At 37.9% G+C, this 24,299-nt stretch overlaps 1 protein-coding gene across 2 annotated transcripts in view; it reads right to left on the bottom strand.

Annotated features, from left to right (window-relative positions):
* Window positions 1-24,299, bottom strand: part of LOC122291736 (proteasome adapter and scaffold protein ECM29) — a 68,799-nt gene that overhangs the window by 20,521 nt on the left and 23,979 nt on the right. For both annotated transcript variants that reach the window (XM_043099666.1, XM_043099665.1), the window contains exons 10-23: window positions 20,679-20,766; window positions 20,501-20,579; window positions 20,305-20,413; window positions 18,918-18,977; window positions 18,659-18,777; window positions 17,688-18,069; window positions 17,427-17,611; window positions 17,257-17,329; window positions 15,206-15,356; window positions 14,933-15,102; window positions 13,908-14,258; window positions 9,110-9,277; window positions 8,711-9,004; window positions 8,310-8,486 (exon numbers count right to left, since the gene is read on the bottom strand). In XM_043099666.1, the coding sequence (XP_042955600.1) occupies window positions 8,310-8,486; window positions 8,711-9,004; window positions 9,110-9,277; window positions 13,908-14,258; window positions 14,933-15,102; window positions 15,206-15,356; window positions 17,257-17,329; window positions 17,427-17,611; window positions 17,688-18,069; window positions 18,659-18,777; window positions 18,918-18,977; window positions 20,305-20,413; window positions 20,501-20,579; window positions 20,679-20,766 (2,406 nt within the window). The remainder of the gene's footprint in view (window positions 1-8,309; window positions 8,487-8,710; window positions 9,005-9,109; window positions 9,278-13,907; window positions 14,259-14,932; window positions 15,103-15,205; window positions 15,357-17,256; window positions 17,330-17,426; window positions 17,612-17,687; window positions 18,070-18,658; window positions 18,778-18,917; window positions 18,978-20,304; window positions 20,414-20,500; window positions 20,580-20,678; window positions 20,767-24,299) is intronic.

The raw sequence follows: 24,299 nt of genomic DNA, 5'->3' as shown, positions 1-24,299 counted from the left end.
AAAAAAAATGGCAATGAAGCTTCGTGAGGTGCAAGAAAGCATGGGAAAATCTGGGAAGAATTTATTGAAAGGGGCTGGAACCATCCAACAAACAGACTCGGAAAAGGGCCTTGTTTAGTCATACGTGTAGATTGTCTTGACTCCATGCGATGGTTCTGCCAATATAGTTCACTGTAGCCCTGAGGAAGCATTGAGAGGTTTCAGGTTGTGGGTTTTTTTTTTTTTTTTTTTTTTTGGTGGGTGGGTTGGGGGGGGGGGGGGGGGGGCGGCTTTTGTTCAGTGGTTGTGGTGCAAAGCAATTAACCTCCAATAGCCTCAAAATGGAGGTTCTAGGGTCCATTTGGTAACACAGCTGTTCTAAAGTATTTTCAAATATTCTCAGATATTTCATTTCCAAACATCACTAAAACACAAAACACTTTTCAATTTCAAATTTTCAACTTTTTCATCTAATATTACATAACCATTACAACTTTACCAAACTCCCAAACAAAAAACAAAATCCTATAAAACTTCCCAAACTTCCTAACAAAAATAATACTAAAAGATTATATTTAAACAATTTTTTAACTTTATAATATGTTTATTTAACTTTTCTCTCTCCTTTCCCAAAACCCAATAAAAAATCTTAACTCAACCCATTTCACTACTATTTACAGATATAATAAAATATTCTAAGTATCCAAATGGGGGCTTAGAAATAAGGGAAACGGTAAACAGTTTTATCCGAAGGGTAAACCAACGATATGGGCTGGGCTTACAGTCCAACCCCTATGGCCTCAAGACCCGTAACCCAGCGTTGGTGGGCTAAGCCCAAGAAATGGCCCAGCCCTTCCATCAACCCAGCCTCCAGAACTAAGAAATCACCGTTGGAGCCAATGAACTATCGAACGGGACATCACATAATAGGTCGTCGGACATGGGCGATCTGATGTATGACAACCTGGTGGCCGTTGAGGTGGCAACGACACCAACAATACTTGAGGAAGTCATACCGGTCTCGGAGATACAAAATGTTGCCGGAATTGTGGCCTCACCAAAATTAAATTAAAACTAAGTTTAGGAGAAATAATAAACTTTTTAATATGGATCCCAAAGTTTTTTGTTACACAATATTAGACTTCTTAGTATAGAATCGAAATCGAAAAGAGAAGAAAAATCAATTAAGGTTGATGATCTAGCAGAAAAATAACTGAGAGGTTTTATCCTCTAGACTTCATTGAGCAAGAAAAAATTTATTCAAGGTCTCAATTATAGCATTATATGTTTAATGTGACACGGAAATATCAAGATTGTGACACAGAAAATTTTATTTAAGGTCTCAATTCTAGCTGGGGATGGCTCTGGAATTCATTTTTAGCATGATCCATGGTGTGGTGGTAAGGCTCTTTGTGCTGTTTTTCCAGATCTTTTTCGTTTTTCTCAAAATCAGGATGGCTGAGTCTGTGGATTGTTCCAGTGGATCTCTGCAGTGGAGTGTGAATGAATGGGAAATGGGGGCTGTTTCTGAATTGGTTTCTTGTATGCCACTCAGCTTGGGAGGGATAGGAGGGATAAGATGGTTTGGATGCTGACTGGTAACAAGAAGTTTTCAGTTAGTTCTTGGTGTAAGACGTTGTCTAGGCCAAATGCATGGGGTTCATCCTTTTCCTTAGAAGAGAGTATTTGGAAGAATAAGGTGCCATCAAAGGTTGCGTTCCTTGGCTGGTCTGCTTCTTTAGGGAAGATTTTGACGATGGATAATCTCAAGAAGCGTGGATTAATTGTTTTGGATTGGTGTTTCTTATGCAAGAAATCTGGTGAATTAGTGGATCATCTATTATTACACTATGATGTGACCAGGTTGTTATGGAATGAAGTGTTCAATATGTGTGGTATGGCTTGGTGGTGATGCCTTGGAACGTGGTGGACCCTTTTGCTTGTTAGAGAGGTTTAAGCGGTAATGTGCAAATTGCCGTTATTTGGAATACGATACCTTTCTAGTTCCTGACATGTAATAGGTTCAGTTTTTGTATACTTCCTATATACTTGCCTTTGCTTTGTTACTTGTCTTAATAAAATTTTTATTCATAAAAATTATAAAAATTAAAAAATTAAAAAAAAAAAAAAAAAATCTAGATTTTACATGAAATGTGACAAACTAGCTTACATACTAGAATAAAAGATGACTTTCTAAAAGATCACTTGATAGTTTCTATGAAGAAAATAAATTCTAAATATTTCATTACAAAAATAATAATGGATGAATATTATTCTACAAAATATTATCATCAGAAATCTGAAACATATATTAAAGAATGTACCATGGACTAGGAGTTGGAGGTTATCACAGAGTTCTATGTGGCACTATATTCTGTACATATGATCGAGGGTACCATGGACAAGATGATTTGGAGCCCTTCCGAGAAAGGTAAATTCACAGTCAGATCATTTCACAAAGTTTTAACGAGCCCAGGCATGCCCACATTCCCATGGAAGAGCATTTGGCAGACGAACGTTCCTTCAAAATCAGCTTTTTTGGTTTGAACAGCAACATTGGGCAAAATTCTCACAACAAATAACCTAAGGAAACGTCGGGGTGTTGGACTGGTGTTGCATGTGTAAGAAAGATGGAGAATCAGCCGACCATCTATTTCCACATTGCGAGGTGGCCAGGACCATCCGAGGTGATTTTTTTTAAGGAGTTGGCTTATTATGTGTCATGCCTCGTATATTGGTGGATTTTCTAGTAAGCTGGAGAGGTCTCCAAGGTAATTCACAAGTTGTAGCAATCTGGAAAATAGTCCCTATATGTATGTGTTGGTGTATTTGGTGGGAGCAAAATGATAGAAGCTTCGACAACCATGAGAAAACAATGGAAGAGCTGAAAGTTTTTTCTTTAAAACATTGTTTTCATGGGTGGGGGTCATTGTTTGTAACGGACTAAATGTCCATGATTTTCTACCATCAGTTGTAAACTCTAGTTAGGTACTTTGCATGCATAATCCCTATGTACTTGGGCTTTGCCTATTCTCACGAATAAAATTTCTTGATTACCGATAAAAAAAAAAAAAAACATATATTAAGTTGTGTTTTTAGAATTTTATTTATTCATGTATGTAGCAAATTATCGAAATATAATTTTATATATAGTTACGTTTTTATGATTTTTTTAATCTCTTTTTATTTCATATAAATATGTCACATAGTAGAAAAATTGGCTCCCCCTAAAAACATTGTTGGTTCTGCCACTAGTAGTCCCACTACGGCCCCGCTCATCGGAACCATAGACTTTATTGCAAATGCGTAGAATCAGATCAGAATGAAGAGGGACAGTCCATTGATCCAAAGGTGTAAAATAGAAATGTTGTAATGAACTGACTATGTATATAGAGTGTTTTGGAGAGAAAGATGGTTACGTGTTTGTGATGGATGACAATGTTATAGCTTGTGGTGTACTTATGTTTTATATATATATACATACTCTCTATGGTTGCAATTTAAAGTTTAAATTTGGGATGCAATTTTTATCTAGTGCAAAATCACCTCATTTGGTTACACATATGAGATGAGATGAGATGAAAGTTTAATAAAATATTATTATAATATTATTTTTATTTTGAAATTTGAAAAAGTCAAATTGTTTTTTGTATTTTGTTTAGAAGTTGGGAAAGTTGTAATGATTAGATGCGATGATTATGTAACCAAACGAGGTTTTAATGTATCTATGTATCCACTGCGAGTATTTCATATTGTTAGTATCATGCTAGGTGCATGCATCTTAACTATCATGAACGTAAAGGATGTGTAACCAGTATTGCGTATCCTGACATATCAATTTTTCGTCAAATCACAAGCAAAGATTGGGGGCATCGCAAGGTGATATTAGAGCAATACAACATTGGAAAATTTGCCACAAATCACCTAGGGATTTTTGTACAAGATTTTAGGCTTGAAATGCTAATATATATTTTTGAATCGTCCAAGATATTGTTAAGTTTGTTTGGTAATATGCTTAGACATGCCTCAGGAGGAACAAATGGCACGTAATACGGAATCTATAGAACAACTACCGGAAGGAGAAAGGCGTGAGAATGATCCTCTAAGGGACAGAAGTCAACTGATGGTAGAGGCCATTACGATGATAGAGATCATGAGGCAGCAACAAGAATTGCTACAATGACGGTTACACCAACAAGAAGTGCAACTAGAACGACAACAACAACAACAAAGGGTAGAACCAAGAGGTTGCCCTAATGAGAGATTCTTAGCTTACCGATATCCAAGCTTCATGGGTATTTCAAGGAACTCCAATTGTAAAATTGATAATTTCATTTGAAGTATGATCTCAAATGTCACTTGGGCAAGGGGAAGTCATGTTCAACACCTTGACTTTCTAGAGAGACAGACTCCCTCTTCTCTCTAGATACCAAACTATAAACGAAATGGAGAGGAAATGCTTCCTCTCCTCCCCTCCCTCCTCTCTTTGTCCTTCACCTCCTTCACCCTCATCTTCTCCAACCTTATATGAGTTCCCTCATCCTTTTTTCTCCATTATTTACCCTCATTTTTTTTTCTTTTTTTTCTTTTTTTTTTTTTTTTTATCTCACTACTGGTCAAACTTTAGAGGAAAGATCTACAATACTCTGCCCATCAACTTAATATACGCCCATCAACTTCATATACGCCCACCAACAATGGAACCCTCTCCCCGAGATCAACCATGGCAGGCACCTACAACCTCCATATCACAAGTGCTAAGCCTTCACCCGCTGTCACCCATGTGTTTTTTGTGTTTTTTGCTTTGTTGCCAATTCTTGTCATTATTTCCCAATTTTTAACTATGTTGCATCTTTTTTCCTCCATTTTCCTTGCAGTTTTGGAAAGGAAAAATCCTAAATCAACCTCCATCCAGTACTCCACCATCAACACGCACCCCCTCTGTGGCCTTGAAACCCACTGCTCTATCATCCCCCACCACCAGCACAGAAATATCCCCTATGAGTGGAGCCCACACCACCTGACATATTGGCGCTTCTCAGGCCTCTTCTCAATTTCCAAGAGAGTTTTTTGTCCTCTTTTCCGAAAGTAGACATGATTTCTTGCTTCCTATTCGAGGATCATGGGAGGCAAGAGTGTGGAAAGTTCTATTAGATGCCTTGGAGCAATCAACTGCTACACCTTTATCCACTGCGTCTTCACATCGGATAACTGCAAACCTCTACGGTTTTGCATTCAAAATCGCCTTTTGGCTGTCACTTCCTTGGCCTACTCGAGGAATGTGGACCCAAACCAAGCTTTAGCTCCATTGCCCTTTTCTTGTTTTTTAATTGTATATATATTGATTGTAACGGGGTATTTTGTAGAGGTTCCCCACCCCCTCATTTTCTATCTTCCTTTATGGGTTAATGAAATCTTATTGACTCAACTTTCCTTGGATCATTACAAATAGTATCAAAGCCAACCTCAACCAAAAGCGTGGGACTTGACCCATGTCACCTACAACAAGCTGGGCTAACGAGGACGTCATGGATGTAATGGGAAGAGATTGTAGTATCCCAAACTTAGAATAAAAGGTGGTGAATAGGATTCTGCATTGCTTGACAGGAAAAATTTCTTGCCATTTATAATGATTTCAAGAAACTCCAAATGTAATATATACTAGTCCTTTAGGAGTATCAACCTAGGCATGGTTTGTATCCATCACTAGTGCTTAGTGGTTATTAGGTGTATCTTGTATATACCTTTTGTGTACTTGGGCTATGCCTTTTACTTATTCCCAAGAAGGCAAGGTCGGTGGAAGTGAATGATTTCCGGCCCATAAGTTTGATAAGTGGGGTTTACAAGATCATTTCTAAAGTTTTAGCAAAGCAACTGAGTGAAGTCATGGGGAAGCTCATCTTGAAGTCGCAAAATGCTTTTGTGAAAGGAAGACAAATACTAGACTCGGTCCTCATCGCCAACGAATGTCTGGAGAGCAGAGTCAGAGACGGCACTCCAGGTATCTTGTGTAAATTGGATATGGAAAAGGCATTTTATCATGTGAACTGGGATTTCTTGTTATATATCCTTGGTAGGTACGACTTTGGGGAAAAATGGCCCCAATCAACAGCTCTCGGGGTTTAAGACAAGAGGATCCATTATCGTCACTCCTATTTATTCTTGTCATGGACGTACTAAGTAGAATGATGGAAGGGGTGGTGGATAGGGGACTCATCTCGGGTTTCTCGGTGAGCGGTTCCACGCATGGAAGCATGTCAATCTCCCACCTTCTTTTTGCCAATGACACATTGATCTTTTGTGACCCGGATCTGGATCAGGTTCGCTCCTTAAGAGGACTTCTCTTTGGTTTTGAAATTGTCTCTGGCCTTAAAGTGAATTTATCAAAGACGGAAGTAGTCCCGGTTGGTAGGGTCTGTAACCTAAATGAAGTGGCTGTCATCTTGGAATGTAAGGTTTCATCCTTGCCTCTGAAGTACCTTGGGCAACCCTTGGGGCCCCTCATAAATCCAAGGTAATCATCGAGAAAATTGAAGGCAAATTGGCGGATTGGAAAAGAATTCACTTGTCTAAGGGAGGGAGAATCACACTTATTAAGAGTACGTTATCTAATCTCCCAACGTACTTTCTTTCCTTATTTCCTTTGCCTGGAGGGGTGGCAAATAGAATGGAAACGATATTCCACGACTTCCTTTGGGGAGGTTTAGAAGATACAAAGAAATTTCACTTGGTCAAATGGGACAAAGTATGCACTCCTTTGGCCTACGATAGTTTGGACTTAAGAAAACTAAGAACTTTCAATAAGGCACTTCTTGGGAAATAGTTATGGCGTTATCTGCATGAGGAAAATGCTCTTTAGAAGAATATTTTGGATGTGAAATATGGGAGCATCTGGGGCAGTTGGTGCTCAAAGGAAGTAAGAGGGAAGTATGGCGTGGGAGTTTGGAAACTTATTCGGAATGGTTGGGATGATTTCCTCGGCAACTGCAAATATGAGATGGGAAGGAGCACGCAAATCAGATTTTGGCATTACATTTGGTGCGAGGATGTCGCTTTGAAAAACGTTTTCCCTTCTCTCTATAGAATTGCGTCTGATCAGGAATCCTCGGTGGCTAAGAATATGTGTAATACTGTTGATTCCATTCATTGGTCTGTGAAGTTTCCTTGCGCTGTTCAGGATTGGAAGGTGGGAGACATCACTGATTTCTATAGCATGTTATATGCACTGAAACATAGGGCAGGTTAGGAGGATAGATTATTATGGACATGTACAGGGAACAAGAAATTCTCAGTTCGCTCATACTACAAGGCCTTGACAGCCCACTCCCCTAATACTTTTCCTTGGAAGAGCATCTGGAGGAGTAATGCCCCTCTCAAGGTTGGTTGGCTTCTTATGGAAAAATACTGACCATAGACAAGTTAAGAAAGCGCGGTCTAATTATAATGGACTGGTGCTTCTTGTGTAAACATAACAGTGAATCAGCGGATCATCTTCTCCTTCACTATGAAGTAGTTAAAGTTTTATGGGACGAAATCCTCTCAAGACTTGGTATCGCATGGGTTATGCCAAAGAGGGTAATAGATTTATTGTATGCTGGCAAAGGATTAGGGGTAATCGGCAGATTGCCGCTGTTTGGAAGATGGTACTGTTATGTCTAATGCGGTGCACATGGAACAAAAGAAACGGCATCTGCTTTGAGGATAGAGAATGCTCTCCGGCTGACTTTAGGGATTTTTTCTTTCATACTTTGTTATTGTGGGCCTCCTCTATTGTATTGAACGGAATGAGTTTTAATGACTTTTATGCTACTATCCGTAGCACGTAGTTTGTAATTACGCTCTTTCTTGTATACTTCATGTGTACTCGGGCTTTGCCAATTTACATGGATCAATAAAATCTCTTTTTACCTATCAAAAAAAAAAAAAGATATGGTTTTGGGCTCTCCATGGGTTATTACAGTTTTAGTTGCACCCTCCACCACACACAGTGAAAGAGAGCTCTCCCCACACTGCATGAGGGATCTTCCTACCACCACACAGGGATCTCCCTTCACCCTATGGTGTGGACAGGATAAGCAAGGATCTCCCTTACTGCAAACGGCACAAACCCTCTTTGCAAGACATAAGAGTATGAAGGTGGGTGAACCCTTCATGCACAAGATGAGTTACCCAACAGGATCTTCAATTGCATTCTAAATCAACTTCCAAATAAGCACAAGATGAAATTTTGAACTAAATTCCAAAATCGGTAGCATAATATCTACTAATAGGCCATGCCATTAAACTTGAATTTGCAATTGCTTGAAAAGAATTGATAAAAATCTCCTTACCTGATCAAATTTTCGACCTTGGATGATATCTGCAAGGGCAATACAGGATGCCTCACGAGATCTCCAAAGCCTTGACCCACATTGTATCAACAAATCATCAATAATGAGATCGAAGTTTTCATCAATTGTTTTCTTCGAGTCTGTCACTAGTGACTTCCAGATGAGGGCCATTGCATCCTTAAACATTCCATGAATAAAAGGCCATGAGTAAACAAGAAGAGATTGTTATATATTTTGTCATATCATTTGAAATAAGTGGGAGGTAGAAATACCACTTTTGAAATCATACACAACTGCCAAAAAAACTCAATACTGTCGAAATGATGTTGATACATTATGAAATATGTAACACTTATAGTGTGATAATTTGTTAAAACTAACGAGAGCCCTCAACAATGTACCTGCACATGTTTGTCAGGATCATATTGGTAACGAACAAGCCTAGGAATCAACAAACGTAAGTGTGGCTTAATAGCATCCCCAGCTTGCTTTGCTATCTTAGAAAACCCAAAAGCAGCACCCCTCTTAGAATTTAAAGAAACTTGATAATTAGCAAGATCCATAAACTTATAAATTAAGTCTGGCTGCCCCATCTCATTTGCTAAGCTGCAAAGCTCCTTATATGTGCTCAGCTTCCCTCCACTAAGACTTTCACCAATAGCACCATCTTGAAACACTTCAGAATCTTCAACAAGCTGCAATACAAAAAAGCTGGAACCTCAATCTTAAATGCACAGACAGACAGAGAGAGAGAGAGAGAGAGAGAGAGAGCAATACACTATATCAGAATACCAAAATACCTTGATGGCTCTTTTCCTCTTCCCTGAACCAGTCAGATTGCTTACAAGTGCATTCACCAAATTTTTCTTCATTGCTGCATCACCAAGTTCATATACTATACTCATGCCATGTGAGGCCAACTCCTGTGTGAGTTCATTTTGTTCCCCAAGTAGTTGTGAGAAAGCCTCCTGCACTAATACCAAATTATTCAACCCTCCAATCCCAATTCTGCTATATTACAAGAAGCCAGAAGCAATAGAATGTCCTAAGAACAAATGGCATCCTCCACTCAACCATTTGATGTTAAAAAAACAATAAACAAAACACTTGGCTGTCCATATTTCTCATTGACAGCTTCAGCATTTGCACTATTTACAGCAGAAAATACATCTTTTTGCAGAAAATATCATCACATTCAAACAACCGAAGAACTGAGAATCTCACTGTCATGCCTGAGCCTGAAAATTTCTAAACTTGGAAGGTGCTTTTTGAACACCAATACAAAACCTGTCTTTTCTGACAACTCTCATTTATAGAAGATTGGAAAACTGAGAAACTCATCCCTGCAATCAATCTACTACAAATTTTTTTATGGGTAATCAAGAAGATTTATTCATAAGAGAAGCCATAGCCAAGTACACACTACTGAGAATTTGTGATAAGTAAATAATAAATTTATGAATGCTGTCCATTCTGACAATCTGAGTTATCGAGTTGTAATTTTAAAAACATGTTTATGACTAATCACATCATATAACTTGATCATACTTGGAAATACACACTGATTACTAAAAATAGATTTTCAAGACCATGTTAGAAGCCAGGAGCAGAATAAACCCAGCGCCGTATACACCATGAAATCCACTTGCAGGGACCGTCCAGACCTTTTTGAGGAAGGTTCTATATCTCTAAAGGCCATAGGTCGTAACCCAGCTTGAGGCATGGCTTGTTTAAGGCACAAATTGGACTCAAAGAGTACAACACCACAATGACAAGGCAGGTTACACATCTCACACTTTCACACACATGCTGACATGTACACAGACACTTGACCATGACAGCCTAAAAGCTCACTTTTAGGCCTGACAACAGACGTGGACAGAGACCTTAGAAGGACTATAGGACCCCACAAATGAACTAACTAGCCCTAGCACAATAACCCTTTCCAACCACCTAAACAGTGGCATATACATGCTAGAAGCAGTAACTTGGAATTTTAAGGGCCTCGAGTCTAAACGAGGTAAGTATAATCTAGCTAATAAACAGGTATCATTGCATCTAGTACACAAGTTTCATGTTTAACATGGGTAAATGTTGTGATTAATCATGAATGAAAGTATAAGTTTCTTTGAAAACACATGTAGTAACCAAGGAAATCATATCTGTCAAAGTATGCTAGGTTACAAGGGACTTTCAGCGTTAGCTCAAGAAAAAAATAAAAAAATAAAAAATAAAAATGCCAAATGGTAATAGCTACAGATGTTTTTATCATGTTGCTAAGCGTGGAAGTTGAGCAAGCTAGGAAGCAAGGTCAGTATGCCTTCGTTTCTTCAATTTCAATAAAATGTTTCTTTTTGAAATTTGTGTTAAGTAAAGCTTTTTCTTTGGCAGCCCTATTTATGCATCCAAAATTATGAAAGAATGAAATGTAAATTGTTTGTGTGTATGCTTCCACTATGTGATGTGAATATTTTTTTATTTTTTTATTTTTTTTTTATGATGAGTAAATTTAATATGTTAATCAATGAATAGGCATAGCGCCTGGTACAATGTAGAGTTGTCCTATCTATGTAGGAGCAATGGAAATAAGAAAATCATGAAAGTCTAAGTCATTGAAATCAACCGCAATGGCCCAAGTACAAAGAGTTCTAGTAAAGAAAGCTTTCAATTCCTCCATCGATCTCTCTTTGTCCTCGAACGTCCTTTCATTGCGCCCTTACCACAAACACCACATGATGCATATAGGGATCATCATCCACACTACTTTAATCTGTTGAATGCTTCTCAAATTTGTCCAACTAGCCAAAACCGCTACCACAGTCTCAGGCATAACCTAGGCCAAGTCAACTCTGCCAAGGACTTCATTCCATAACCCTCTCGCTATCTCACAGTGTATTAAGAGATGATTCACAGATTCACTCCCCTTCCTACACATGCAACACCAATATGCGATGACCACCCTATATTTCCTTAAATTATCAGTTGTGAGAATCTTACCCAAGGAAGCAATCCACACAAAGAACGCTGCTTTGGGTGGCGCCTTATCTCTCCAGAGCTTTCTCCATGGAAATTGGATAGATAGCTCTTGGTTAAGGGTCTTATCAAAAGAGCGCACCGAAAAAGTACCTTTACCTGCAAGTGTCCACCTTAGCCTATCCTGTGAGTTACACAGTTTACTAGCATACAAAAGGCTATAAAAAGCTTCAAAACTACTCATCTCCCAGTCTTGTGCAGCCCCACTGAAGTTGATGTTCCACTGAATTTGCTCCCTTGATCTCCCCATTACATCCGCTACTGAAACCTCTATGTCCCTCGCAACTCAAAATAGTGAAGGAAAAGAGTCCTTTAGAGCAACATGACCACACCAAATGTCGTACCAGAACTTTATTCGGATTCCCTCTCCTAAACAAAGTCGAGTATATCGAGAGAATATCCCACCCCCTTCTTATATGTTTCCACAAACCTACTCCATATACACCTCTCACTTCTTTTGTACACCAACCCCCCCATAGGCCCACATATTTGCTCTCAATCACCATCTTCCAGAGGGCTTCAGGTTCCTTATGATATCTCCACAGCCATTTACCAAATAACACCCGATTAAAATTCTCATATTTCTAATACCCAAGCCGCCATTCGAGAGCAGGCTACAAACCTTCTCCCACTTAACAAGGTGAAATTTGAATATAATAATTACTTATGTTAAATTTTTTTTGATAGGTAATAAATACTTATGTTAAATGATGAAAGAAAGAAAGGAACCAGATATGACTGTATGAGCAACGTAAATGAATTTTAAATGTTTTCTTCAACCTTATACCTGTTGAGCAATATTCGTACAAGAGGATCATGGGCGGACGGCAAGCCATCTTTTACAGTCCACCAAGAATGGCTCACTCAAGAACACCTAGTTTATAGAGTGATTTCCATCTCCTTGACCAGGTTCCACCTATGGCTGCAGGTATGCAACCATGATGTTCAAGATCTTATACTTGGGGCATAAATGTGCGTTGCCAACCAGAGATGAAAAAAATGGTTTGTGATATGTATGATTGTTCTTGAAGTCTATGCATGGTATTTAAAGGTGAAGATTTGTTTAACATCTTGTTTCCTGTAGGATGTATATAGTTACTGAGTACTTGCAAAAAAAAATTATTTATCAAAATGTATATACCTACTGAGTATTCACTCACTTTATTTTTATGTTTTAAACATCCCAGGTATTGAGGAGATTGAAGATGGGTCAGTAGGCTAGACTTAGCATTGGAGACCATGATCTAGCCTTTAGAGTAATTCTATTATTAGAGAGTTTTATTTATGAGGACCTATTATGACATTAAGAAACTTTCTCAACTTTTCAGCTTATGGATTTTCCTAAACTTACAATTATTTAAATTTTATTAATAAAATTTTCTATTATGTTTAACATTTTCCGGATCTTTTATAACCTGGCTCATGGAATGGAACTGAAAGCAACATATCTAACCCTAGAGGGAAAGGGATGTTCTACTCACAGGGAAGCCCTGAGCAGAATCTTATAGAGAATCTTAAAGGCAAGCAACGTCTACTCCCTTGGTTGTGCTCTACGAAAGAAACTGAGTACAGGTGGAATTGAATTCGAAAATGAAACTTAAACAACAATGGATCTCTGTTTTATTCTAAAAAACTATTTTGCACGCTTAAAAATTCTTAGGCAAAAGCTAAAACAACTCAGCCTCCTTGCAAAGAAGAGGAAGGCACTTGCGAAGCCATAGTCGTATTAGAATCCGCCGCATGCACTTCATGCATTGTCATAAATGCGGTACCTCAACTTTTCTTAAGTTTGGTCAATTACCTTTGTGGGGGCACCTGCACTATTTTCATAGCAATCATCAAAATTATGGAATCTGGAATTCAAAATCCACAGAAAGAGTTTTGGCCATTCCCTACACTCATATTTGGGCATTTAGTGAGGCTCATAGAAGTACAATAGTTCAGGAGTTTAAAGCATCATATGTTTCATCTTTACGAGGGAAATTATAGTAAAACCTCCAGTTTAGAGGATGCTCTTTCACTCTTTCACATACATCAATGGAGGCTACTCTTTTTTAGGTCCGTACTCTTAAATGAGGGGAGACAAGCATAGCAAAGAAGGGGAAACGGTCCTATCTAATCTCTTCGTGCTCTAACATAAGAACTCAAGCTAGAGTGGTTCGTGGATTAGGAGTTGTGGAAAGGACTTTGATTTTCTTATCTTTACAAGTTAAACATAGTACCCAGGATTTCGGTGGACAGAAAGTGTTTCTTCTATGAACTATGCTGGCTTCTACCTTTTCAATAAATAGAACACAAACAATAATAACCAGTTCAGCAATCACTATTCTTCATTCTTTCCAATTTCTACCGTTTCAAAACATTTAAATTCCAATGTACGGCCAAATCATAAAACTGCAGCACTGCAGAGATCATGTACGAACTGCTTTGAAATTGAATACACATGCTGCAGTCAGAAGACCATAACACTTAGCAAAAGTCCAGTGCATGCGGATAACTCTCAAAAATATGGAAGAGAAAAAAAAAATGAAGGTGAATATTTTGGCTACTAGTGCAAGGGAAAACCTGAATTTCAGGAAGCATTAACTGTATGGCCTGTTGATGGCCACAATATATTGTTAGTGATAGCAGCCAGACAGTTCCGGCACAGCGCTCTTCTTTTCTGGTACTGTATAAAAGGTCATCAAAAAGCTTTCGAGTAATTGCATCTCTAACCATGATGCTATAATCTTCATTCAGCTCAATTTTCCCAGTAGGACTATATTTTGAGAGAGAGGCGCTCACATCTCCAGTAAGGAACTTTGAAGCCATGGAAAGTGAGGTATAGTTCGTTTTGAGAATCACATCAGCAGTCACAGGTACACCACCCCATATAAACGATAGAGCCTCCCCAGAAGCAAAGAGGATATCTTCGACCTGTACAACCCAAAATACGCGATTATTAGTGGTTTTCCAATCACAGAACTGAACAAAACCTGCCAAAGTCGGTCAAACTTAAAATATAGGTGTCAAGAAATAAAAACAAACTGAGAACCAAAATTCATGTACAAGTATATAAAATCAGAAAGTAAAATGTGCAAGATAAAGAGGAATGAAACATCCATATGGGCATTCATACTCCTATTTTCAAATACATTTGCTTCCAATGAGAACCAACTCCTAGACAGCACCCCTCAAGGCACACAAATAAGCATTTCCTCATTTTCTGCGAAGTTTATTTGACTTCAAAAAATTCAATAACCTTTTTGCAACCTTTACCTAAGGTAAAGTGAATAAGATAATAAACTTCGTCTCAATTGTTATAGATATGGCAACTAAGGCTGCTGTTTCTGTTATTATATAATTTTAAGACTACAACGTCTCCCCCATATAATATTGAATAATTTATAAATTTAACCTAGACCAACCAGAATATACACATATTTGGTTGGATCAGTCTGCTGTTGACTGGAGTAATTTGTGAGGCAAAAAGAGAAATGACCATCCTTGGCCTGGTTTTGGCTTTAAAAAACTGGAAAAACAATGCAGATTCATTTCACTACTTACGAATGTAAAGAAGCACAGTCAGTACCAAAAGGAAAAAAACTCACCTTAGATCGGCTGAGACTGAAAATCAAGTTGAGGGCAATATTTAGAAGTGAAGATGATGTTTCCTTTACACAGACATGTCCTATGGATATAACAATCTTTGGGATCACTTTGATATCATCACCAGAGAGTAGCTTCCTCAACTTTTCTTGTAAAACCATCAGAACATCAACTGCAGTATAATAGATGGGTTAATGATATCTCAAGTCTTGGTGCAAAAATATTACAACTGCAGTTTAATCCACTAGATTTCAGAAGCGGGACAAAAAATTCACCTGAATTAGAATCAATAATAACAGGGGGCAATGAAACACAAAGCCCAATATGGCCTAGTGCCTGCATTGCAACTGAGGCCAGTGGCGCGGTCTCAGAAATAACAACATCAACCAGGCACTTAAGTGTATTCTGAAACAATGACTCTGGAAACTGTCAAAAAATGTTGGACAAAACTACAATCATAAGTGCTGAAGCAGAAACTGATTTTCAATATGATTTGCTAAATAAAGCTCCATTTATTTCAAGCTTTTCTATTTAAAAGAACACTTCCTCCCTCCCTCCCTCCCTCCCTCCCTCTCTGACTGCTGTTCGGTCCATGGTGATTCTCGCTGGTGACTCCTTGTGTTACCACTTTTCTTTGTCCTTGTTGTGATTTTAAATTAGTTTGGCCCATGGGATTGTTGAGTAGCAAGTCTTTTTTCCTGCCAAAGGAGGGTTTTTCAGTTTTACAAATAACCAAATGATGCAAACAGGTAAGCTCTCCATCCCTCTCCCTCTCCCTCTCACTCTCCCCCGCTATCGTTCTCTCCATCTCTCCCACTCTCCCGCTCTCCCTTTCCCTCTCCCTCTCTCTCTGTGATGGCTGTTTGCTCCATTGTGATTCTCGCAGGAGACTCCTTTTATAGCCACTTATTGTGATGATTTCATATTAGTTTGGTCGACGGGATTGTTGAGTAGGGTACCCGATGAAGCCAATTCTTTCGAGTTCTGGGCAAAGGAGGGGTTTTCAGATTTACAAATAACCAAATGATGTAGAGGGGTAAGTGAGATTGGTATCCATGAGAATGACTGCATGGGCTGGCTTCTAAGGATAATGAAGACATTGCACAAGGGTCCAAGGAATTTGTAAAATCGTCTAGGGTGGGAAACAAAGCTTTTCTTGCCCAATGGTGTTCTAATAGATAGTGTAGATCCTTGTCTCTTGCAAAAAATGGTAATGGAGGTTCATACCAGAACGAAGGCAAGCAAAGGGTTGGATTCACTTTCAAGATGAACAACAAGAGATTCGACATATTTCCGGGCTTTTGGTTATGAACCTAGGAAGAGTTCTGTCAATAGAGCTAGAAGGGTTGAGAAATCAGTTTCAACGAAGGGAAAGGATCATCACAAGTGGCATTGACAGGCTCAAGGCAGCCTCCGGCGAAAGTTTCCAAGCCAACGGGTCGTGTTGGTAGTGTGAAACTTTTCATACTTCAGTTGGCAAGGAAGCGCTTAGGTAAGGTATTTTTTTTTTAAAGTAATAAACTTTATTGAACGAATGCAACTAGGCAAAGCCCATGTATACAGGAAGTATACAAAAGAGACACCTAATTACACTCTAGCAAGCTGAAAAGAAATCAAAAAGTCATGAACATTCCCTCCCTTTATGACAATTGCAGAAAACCATTGAACCAAAGAAAATACAAAAAAGTTCCAGATTTCCCCCACTGTTCTCTCCTTGTTGTTGAAGCATCTCTCATTTCTTTCCATCCAAAGACACCACAGTAAACACAAAGGAATCATCCTCCACATCGTAGCCAGCTGTGAGCTTTGATGGCTGGGTAACTTATTGACAAATTTTCAAGGGAGGTTGCACTAAAAGAGACCATCAAGTAAAATTGGGCTCATTTCAGGGCCTTAACAAGAAAAAAAGGGTCCATTGAAGCTCTACTGATTTTGTCCTTTTATAATTCGTTCCGATTTTGATATTTGGTTTTTGTTTCGATTGATTTTTTATTTTGTACGGCTTCATCGTGGAGTGGGGGCCGGGGCATATAGCCACCCTGCCCAGGTCGGGGTGCGGGCAAGGAGGGCAGCTACCCTCCCATATAGGACAGATAGCTGCCCTGGTTGACACTAAGCTTTTAAACATATTTTGTTTTAGAAGGGGGCCATAATGGTAATCCACCATAAGACATACGAGGAAAACACACATGGCAACCCAGCAATGCAGCCAAATTGCCAGTGATAACCTCCTTATACAAGATGCTCTCAATTCATAAGGAAAAAGATAATGATGCGACAGAAAGCATTTAAATATATAAGGTAGAAATGCAAATGTCCAACTCACAGCAGGCACTCTAGACATACAAGCTGCAGTGATGTATCCTATTGCACATAATGCTCCATGCTGAGTCTCAAACCTAAAGCAAAAAACAGAATAAATAAAGATAGAGATATTTAATAATTTCCATTATCTGCAGCAAATATTAAATTCCTTACAGAGTGCATTCAACAAACCTTAACTTTTGTGTTCCAGTGATCAAGGCAATCAGCTCAGAAATAAGATCAGTTGATTCAGATATAGGAAGAGCAGAGGAAGCTATTCCAAGTAAGCGTGCAGCAGATTCACGAGTATCCAAGTCGACATGACCAAGTAATTGCTTTAGCCAGGATGATTTTAGAGCATAGTGTGATTCTATCACCTATAAAGAGCAATAATATGTAAGAAATAAAAGATAAAGCAGAAAGAAGCAACCAACCAAGATAATCTGAGCCAACCTTGGGAACGCGAGATGCAACTGCAACCAATGCCTTGGAAGCATTAGCATGCAACTCAACAGAACCTTCAAAAGACATAGCATGCTCTAGTAGTGAACACATTGCCTCAACTGAAGACCGAAATTCAGATGATCCTTCTAAAGAGTTGTTCATCTCCAACTCAGACTCAAAGCACTTAAACAAAAATTGAATCATAACCACATATGTTTTTGATGTAAAAAGAAGCTTTTGTTGCCTGTTTTCCTCTGAATTCAACAACATAGGCCGCTGTTTAACAATATAATCCAGCATGTCACCAAGCTTTGGATATTGAAGGTCAAGATTTTGACTTTCTGTTCGCCCATCATCTTTAGCTGGAAAAAGACCCTCTAGTGCCATTTCCCTAAATAACCAGAGGCAAAAAGAAAGAGGATGCCAATGTTATAATTTGTTGATAAAATCAAATGAGGATGCTGAGCATATTTTGTCATCTGAAGATGCAAGGGAACTACATGATAAGAAAACAACATTTTTTTTTTTTTTTTGATAAGTACATGATAAGAAAACAACATATCATCATATATCACAAGAACAACATGAAGCTAAGTTAAATTTCTTACACTACACAAAATAAATAGTACACAACTATGGCATACACATCTAAGAATCAGAACAATTATAATCAGATGCTAAAGAATATGAAAGCACACTTCAAAGGCGATATTCAAGGAAAAACTTGAGATTACAAATTGAATTTGAATTATGATCTGAAACGCAACACACACACACATAACTATTAATACATGTGCTTACCATATATACATGTATATATATATACATATATGAGAGAGAGTGAGAGAGAGAGAGAGAGAGAGAGAGAGTTTGCTGCAAATTGAATTTTTTCTACTACAAAAGCGAAATGATTACCTTAAAATAAAAAATAATAAAAATTAAAAATTAAAAAAATTAAAAAGCAAAATGAATAACATTACCTTATATCCAACTTAAAATCTGCTGCCCCAAGCATACAAATAAACCTACTTGGGCAATGTTGCAAATCATACAAAGATGTAGCCCATCTCAAAGCACAAAATCGTACTTCACTTTGTTCCTGTGAAGCGCCAAGAAATTAGCCATCAATGATGGAGTAGCAAGTTACCAGTGAACCAAAAATCAAGAAATTATTATTCTTAGAAGGTAGACCAGAGAGCAACAGACAAACAAAGTTCGCCAACTGAAAATGCACAATACCTCTTGAGAATATTTCAGCAAAAGTGTCTCCAAACCCTTTAACACTGCTGTGGGGGCTCCCTGCCACACAGATGATAAATCAGCTTAGATCGATACAAAGGGCAGGTGAGTGAAAATTACCGAAAGAAGAGTTATTTTGACACGACCTAGCTTGGATATTAAATTATCAGATATTCTCAGCAAGCTAATTTTATTCAGGAAAATCTCAATTTTAAGGTACATATAGAACAAGATTGCACTGGAAAGCAATAAGCATGCATGCAGAGTAATCCACCCATATTTCCCTTAAATAAACATTTTGAGTATGCATGAATTAACTCTGAGCAAGCTATGAGCATACTACTGACCAAAACAAGAATCCCACTAGGTTTTTATTTCAGCTTTTGGCTTTCACTGTGGCCTTCAATCTTCACCCCTCCCCCCACCCCAAAAAAAAAAAAAAAACAAATTCAAGAGCACTAACTATTATTAGGGTTGGATTGATAAGAGGTTGTATTAAAGAAGAAGAAGAAATGAAGTGATACGCTAACAATAAGGAGTGATGTTGATCACAAGTAGAGAGTAAATATTAACTTAAATAAATATAAATTAACAGCATATATATTTTAGATACTAATTATCAAAAAATACTGGAAATGTTTTTTGTGTTCTTTGTTTAGATGGTTTTCAGCTATTGTACTAAATGGAGGGGCTGTCCATGAGTTTTTGTCCTCATTTTCCTAGTATTAGAATGTATTTAGGTGTTTCTTTTGTATACTTACTGTGTACATGGGCTTCGCCTCTTGCATTTGATGAATAAAATTTATACTTATAAAAAAAAAAAAACAAAAAACTTATCAAAATATATATATATATTAGATACTAAACTTGAGGATCTACATGTGGACCTTGTGATGGTGACGTGCTGGTCATACTAATGTCCAAAATAGACACAGCTGACATGTGAATCGATCAGAAGCACTATTGGATAACAATATCGAATACTATGTGAAGGATCTCCAAAGAAAACACCTCTAAGAACCTCAATCTTCTCACTCCCATTAACACGTGACCTTTCCCTACACATATCGGCACAACCTTCAACAGTTATTTATTTGTTGACCACTTGCCTAACGAAATTCTGAACTGTGGGAATAGGGTGGAAGTGTTATAAAATACACTTGATAAATAAAAAAATTTCCCTACCATCAAACTGACCATTATCATAGAGGAAACGAACAATCCACATAACCACGAATAAATTGCAAAAACTGAGATTAGTGAAGCATTAGCAATAGCTTGTGAATAAATTACAAGATCGGGAAGAGATATGATTCACTTCAACAAAGTTTTTGATAAGCAACACGATGTTAATGGTCAGGACAAAAGTGGAGAAAAACTAGCTAACCTTGTATGCCACAGCAAGGGAATTGGTTGCTTCTTGAATAATGAAACGAAGAGACTTAGGCTCCACTTTCAATGCCTCAAAAAGACGAACGGCCATGTCAATCTTATCACTAAGGTGAGAGAAAACGTTTCCATTAGAGAATTATATATGCAAAGCTTAATTAGAAACAAAGAAAGAAGAGGTAAAGGTGATAAACCTGAAAAGGTGAGGCATGCGCTGTGAAAGCAATCCAATTGCTTGAAAAGCAAAAGTTTTAGTGTCCCTAGCAGTAGCGTCTGGATGAATTTAGCAAACTAAACCAATCAGGTTGAATTCAATAAATACTTATTATATACATATAGAACAAGTCAAAAACTTCAAATGCAAGAAAATACCTGATTCCGAAATCGAATAACTGTCAAGCGACTTCAGAATTCCAGTGAGTATAACAGGGCTGATAAGCTTGAGCTGCTCAATTTTTGCCTGCATAAATTAAATTTAAAAATGAAGTGGGAAAAACAATGTCAAAATCAGAACTCATACATACATAGATTAAGCGCATTTGGCAACACAACTGTTTTCAAGTATTCTCATATGTTCTCAGATATTTCCTTTCCAAACATCACTAAACAGAAAACACATTTCAATTTCAAAACTTCAACTTTTTTATCTAATTATTACAACTTTTGCAAACTCTCAAACAAAACACAAAAAATAATACTACTTTTTCAAATTTCAAAACAAAAATAATAATCAAACAATTTTATAATATTTTTATTCAACTCTTCCTCTCTCCTTTCCCAAAACTCAATAAAACATCTTAACTCAAACATTTCCCTACTATTCATAGATATACTGAGATATTCTAAATATCCAAACGGACCCTAAGACATATTTGTTATAAATCAGCATATATTACAGAAATAAGCTACTCCAATAAATTTGTGTTTTTGTACGGAGAAATAGACTGCCATGTTTGGATGCGAAGTTTTTTAACCTTTTTTTTTTCCTCTCAACGAGTCTCAACATTTCTCATAACTTCATTCACAAGCATGCAAAACTCAAAAACATCTCACTCAAAAACTTTTATGCTCCTCATCTGAACATATGTTCACTTCTTCAATCAAAAAGCATTAAAAACTAAAAGCTACATCATAACATAAAAATAAAATACAATGAATCGGGTTGGCCACCACAAACACACCTTGTGATGGTTGAGCCAACCCACTTCGTGGTAACTAGGGCACCACGGTGTGACCCTATGGGTGGCCAACAGTGGCCACCCCTCGTATGTGACCCTGTGGTCACCCGGATAAGTTTTTTCACTTTTAATTTACATAATTAGTTTTTTTCCAAAAAATTTTCTACAAATTTCCACAATCCAAACATATCATGAGGTGGAACCCACAACTTCCACAAAAAACTTCATCTCAACGTTTTTTCAAAAATGTTATACTTTTTCTCCACTTCTCAACATCCAAACAGGCAATACGTATCTAAATATGATAAAGTTAAAACATTGTGGCTTAATGCACATATGGGCACACAAAATACATCAAAGTGTGTGCAGTGCTGAGCAACATGTACGTTACTAGATCTTGCATTTTTCAGCAGAGATAGACCCTTATAAATTTCAACTGATATTGACAGTCTTAGTAATCTCATCTTATACACCTTTTCAATGGAAGAATATATGGAAGACCCTAGACAACTTTTTATTTTTTTGGACATCATCCCTAGACAAGATTCTTACCATAGACAATTTGAGAAAACGTCGAATAATGTTGTTGAATTGGTGTTGCACGTGTAAGAAGAATGAGGAATCAGTACCTGCTTCTACATTGTGAGGTGGTCAGGACCTTGTGAGATCAGTTTTTGCAGGAATAGGATTATCCTAGGCTATGCCTCGTAGGCTGTTGGATTTTCTATCAATCTGGAGAGGACTCCAATGCAATCCTCAAGTTGCAACAATATGGAGGACGGCCCCTATATGCATGTGTTGATGCATTTGGAAGGAGCGAAATAAAAACTTCGAGGATCGTGAGAAGACAATGGATGAGCTTAAAGTTCTTTTTTTTAAAATCTTGTATATGGGCGGGGGTCCTCGGCTTTAATGGTCTAAATGCCCATGATTTTCTTCTTTCAGTTGTAAACCCTAGTTAGGTACTTTTTTTTTTATGTCAGGGAACCTCTTCAAGGCAAGGCCCTTCGAGTTCGAACCCACCCCTGCAGAGTAAACCCCGGTCCTGTGCACCACACCCTTGGAAGTTTCCCTACACGGAACTGGTTAAATCGTTAGTTTTTCACCCTGAGGTGTGGTCCCAAATGATTGTTTGCACCCATGAGGTACTTTACACGTATATTTCCAGTGTACTTGCGCCATGCCTCCTTTTCTTATGAATAAAACTCTTGATTACCTATCAGAAGTTATTTATTCTATCACTAATGGGAAGAGGATATTACAAGGTCAATCATTTTGCTTCTACCTAAAGTTTCAAGAATACTTTGTCTTTGGATTCTCAGATTCTTGCCTCCAACATAACCAAATAATAAAAAATTTGTCGTGTACAAGAAATCTTATAGTTCTAATTATATAAATGGGCTGCACAAAGCTTCAATTGCATATGATTCTAGAGGTCCACCATCATTTAAAGCAATTAACACAAGTTGCCAAAAATTGGAGAATTTATGGTTAGGCGAAGTCTTTCTTCCAGATACTGAGTATTTAAGATTTATTTATGGGACATGGTCGCCATGCAAAAGTTTCTTAGTAAGTACCTTGATTTGTTGACAATGCAGTTCTAGCTTAACTTAAAAAAAAAAAAAAGTGTCTACCCATTCAAATTAATTCACATGATCTGAAATTCCAATATTGTAAGATTAGAATTTTTATGGTAAACAGAGGGATGGTGGGAACAGCCTCTTGTTTACCTGTTAACAAAATGCAGCATGCAAGTCATCCATTGCTCACATTGCAAAGAGGTTGAGATTAGGTACAGCAGGGGGGCTGTTTGGTGAACTATGACATGTATTTTAAGCATGTATATTGCTCCCACCTGAACTAGGAAAAGAATTTACGATACTAACACCCACCAAACACCAAACTATCTTTTTTCCATAAGTCAAAAATTTTATTGAGTGAGACGAAACAAAAAAACGAAAATATTAAAACATTTTAAAATTGACGAAACTCATACACTATCAATTTTTTTTTTATAAGTAAAAGATTTTATTAATCCACGTAAATAGGCAAAGCCTGAGTACACAAGGAGTATTCAAGGAGAGCCTAGTTACAAACTAAGTGCTGCGAATAGTAGCATAAAAGTCGTGAAGACTTGTTCCGTTCAATACAATAGAAGACGCCCAAAGTAATAGGGTATGAAAGAAAAATGCCCTGAAACCATCTAGGGAGCATTCCTTGTTCTCAAAAAAGCGTCTATTCCTTTCGATCCATGTGCACCACATTAAGCATAAAGGTACCATCTTCCAAATAGCAGCTATCTGACGATTGCCCCTTATCCCTTGCCAACAAGATAATAAATCAATCACTCTCCTAGGCATAACCCATGCGATACCAAGCCTGGATAGGATTTCATCCCACAATGTCTTAACTACTTCACAATGAAGAAGGAGGTGGACCACAGATTCACTGTCGTGTTTGCACATGAAGCACCAATCCAATAAGTAGAGTCCACGTTTTCTTAACTTGTCTATAGTCAAAATTTTACCATGAGAAGCCACCCATCCAAAGAAAGCTACCTTGAGGGGTACATTGCACCTCCAAATGCTCTTCCACGGGAAGATGTTGCAGGGGTCGTTTGTCAAGGCCTTGTAATAAGAACGGACTGAGAATTTCTTATTTCCTGTGCATGTCCAAAGTAAGTTGTCCTCCCCTCCCGCCCTTGCCTTCATCTCATATAATGCGCTGTAGAAATCAGTGATGACTCCCACCTCCCAATCTTGGGCAGATCTAGAGAATCTCACAGACCACTAGATGGAGTCAACAGCGCTGCACA

This window comes from Carya illinoinensis, chromosome 13 (assembly GCF_018687715.1).
Source record: "Carya illinoinensis cultivar Pawnee chromosome 13, C.illinoinensisPawnee_v1, whole genome shotgun sequence".
Classification (NCBI taxonomy): Eukaryota; Viridiplantae; Streptophyta; class Magnoliopsida; order Fagales; family Juglandaceae; genus Carya; species Carya illinoinensis.
Note: the sequence above shows the minus strand (reverse complement) of the source record. Positions and strands in the feature narration are given on the sequence as shown.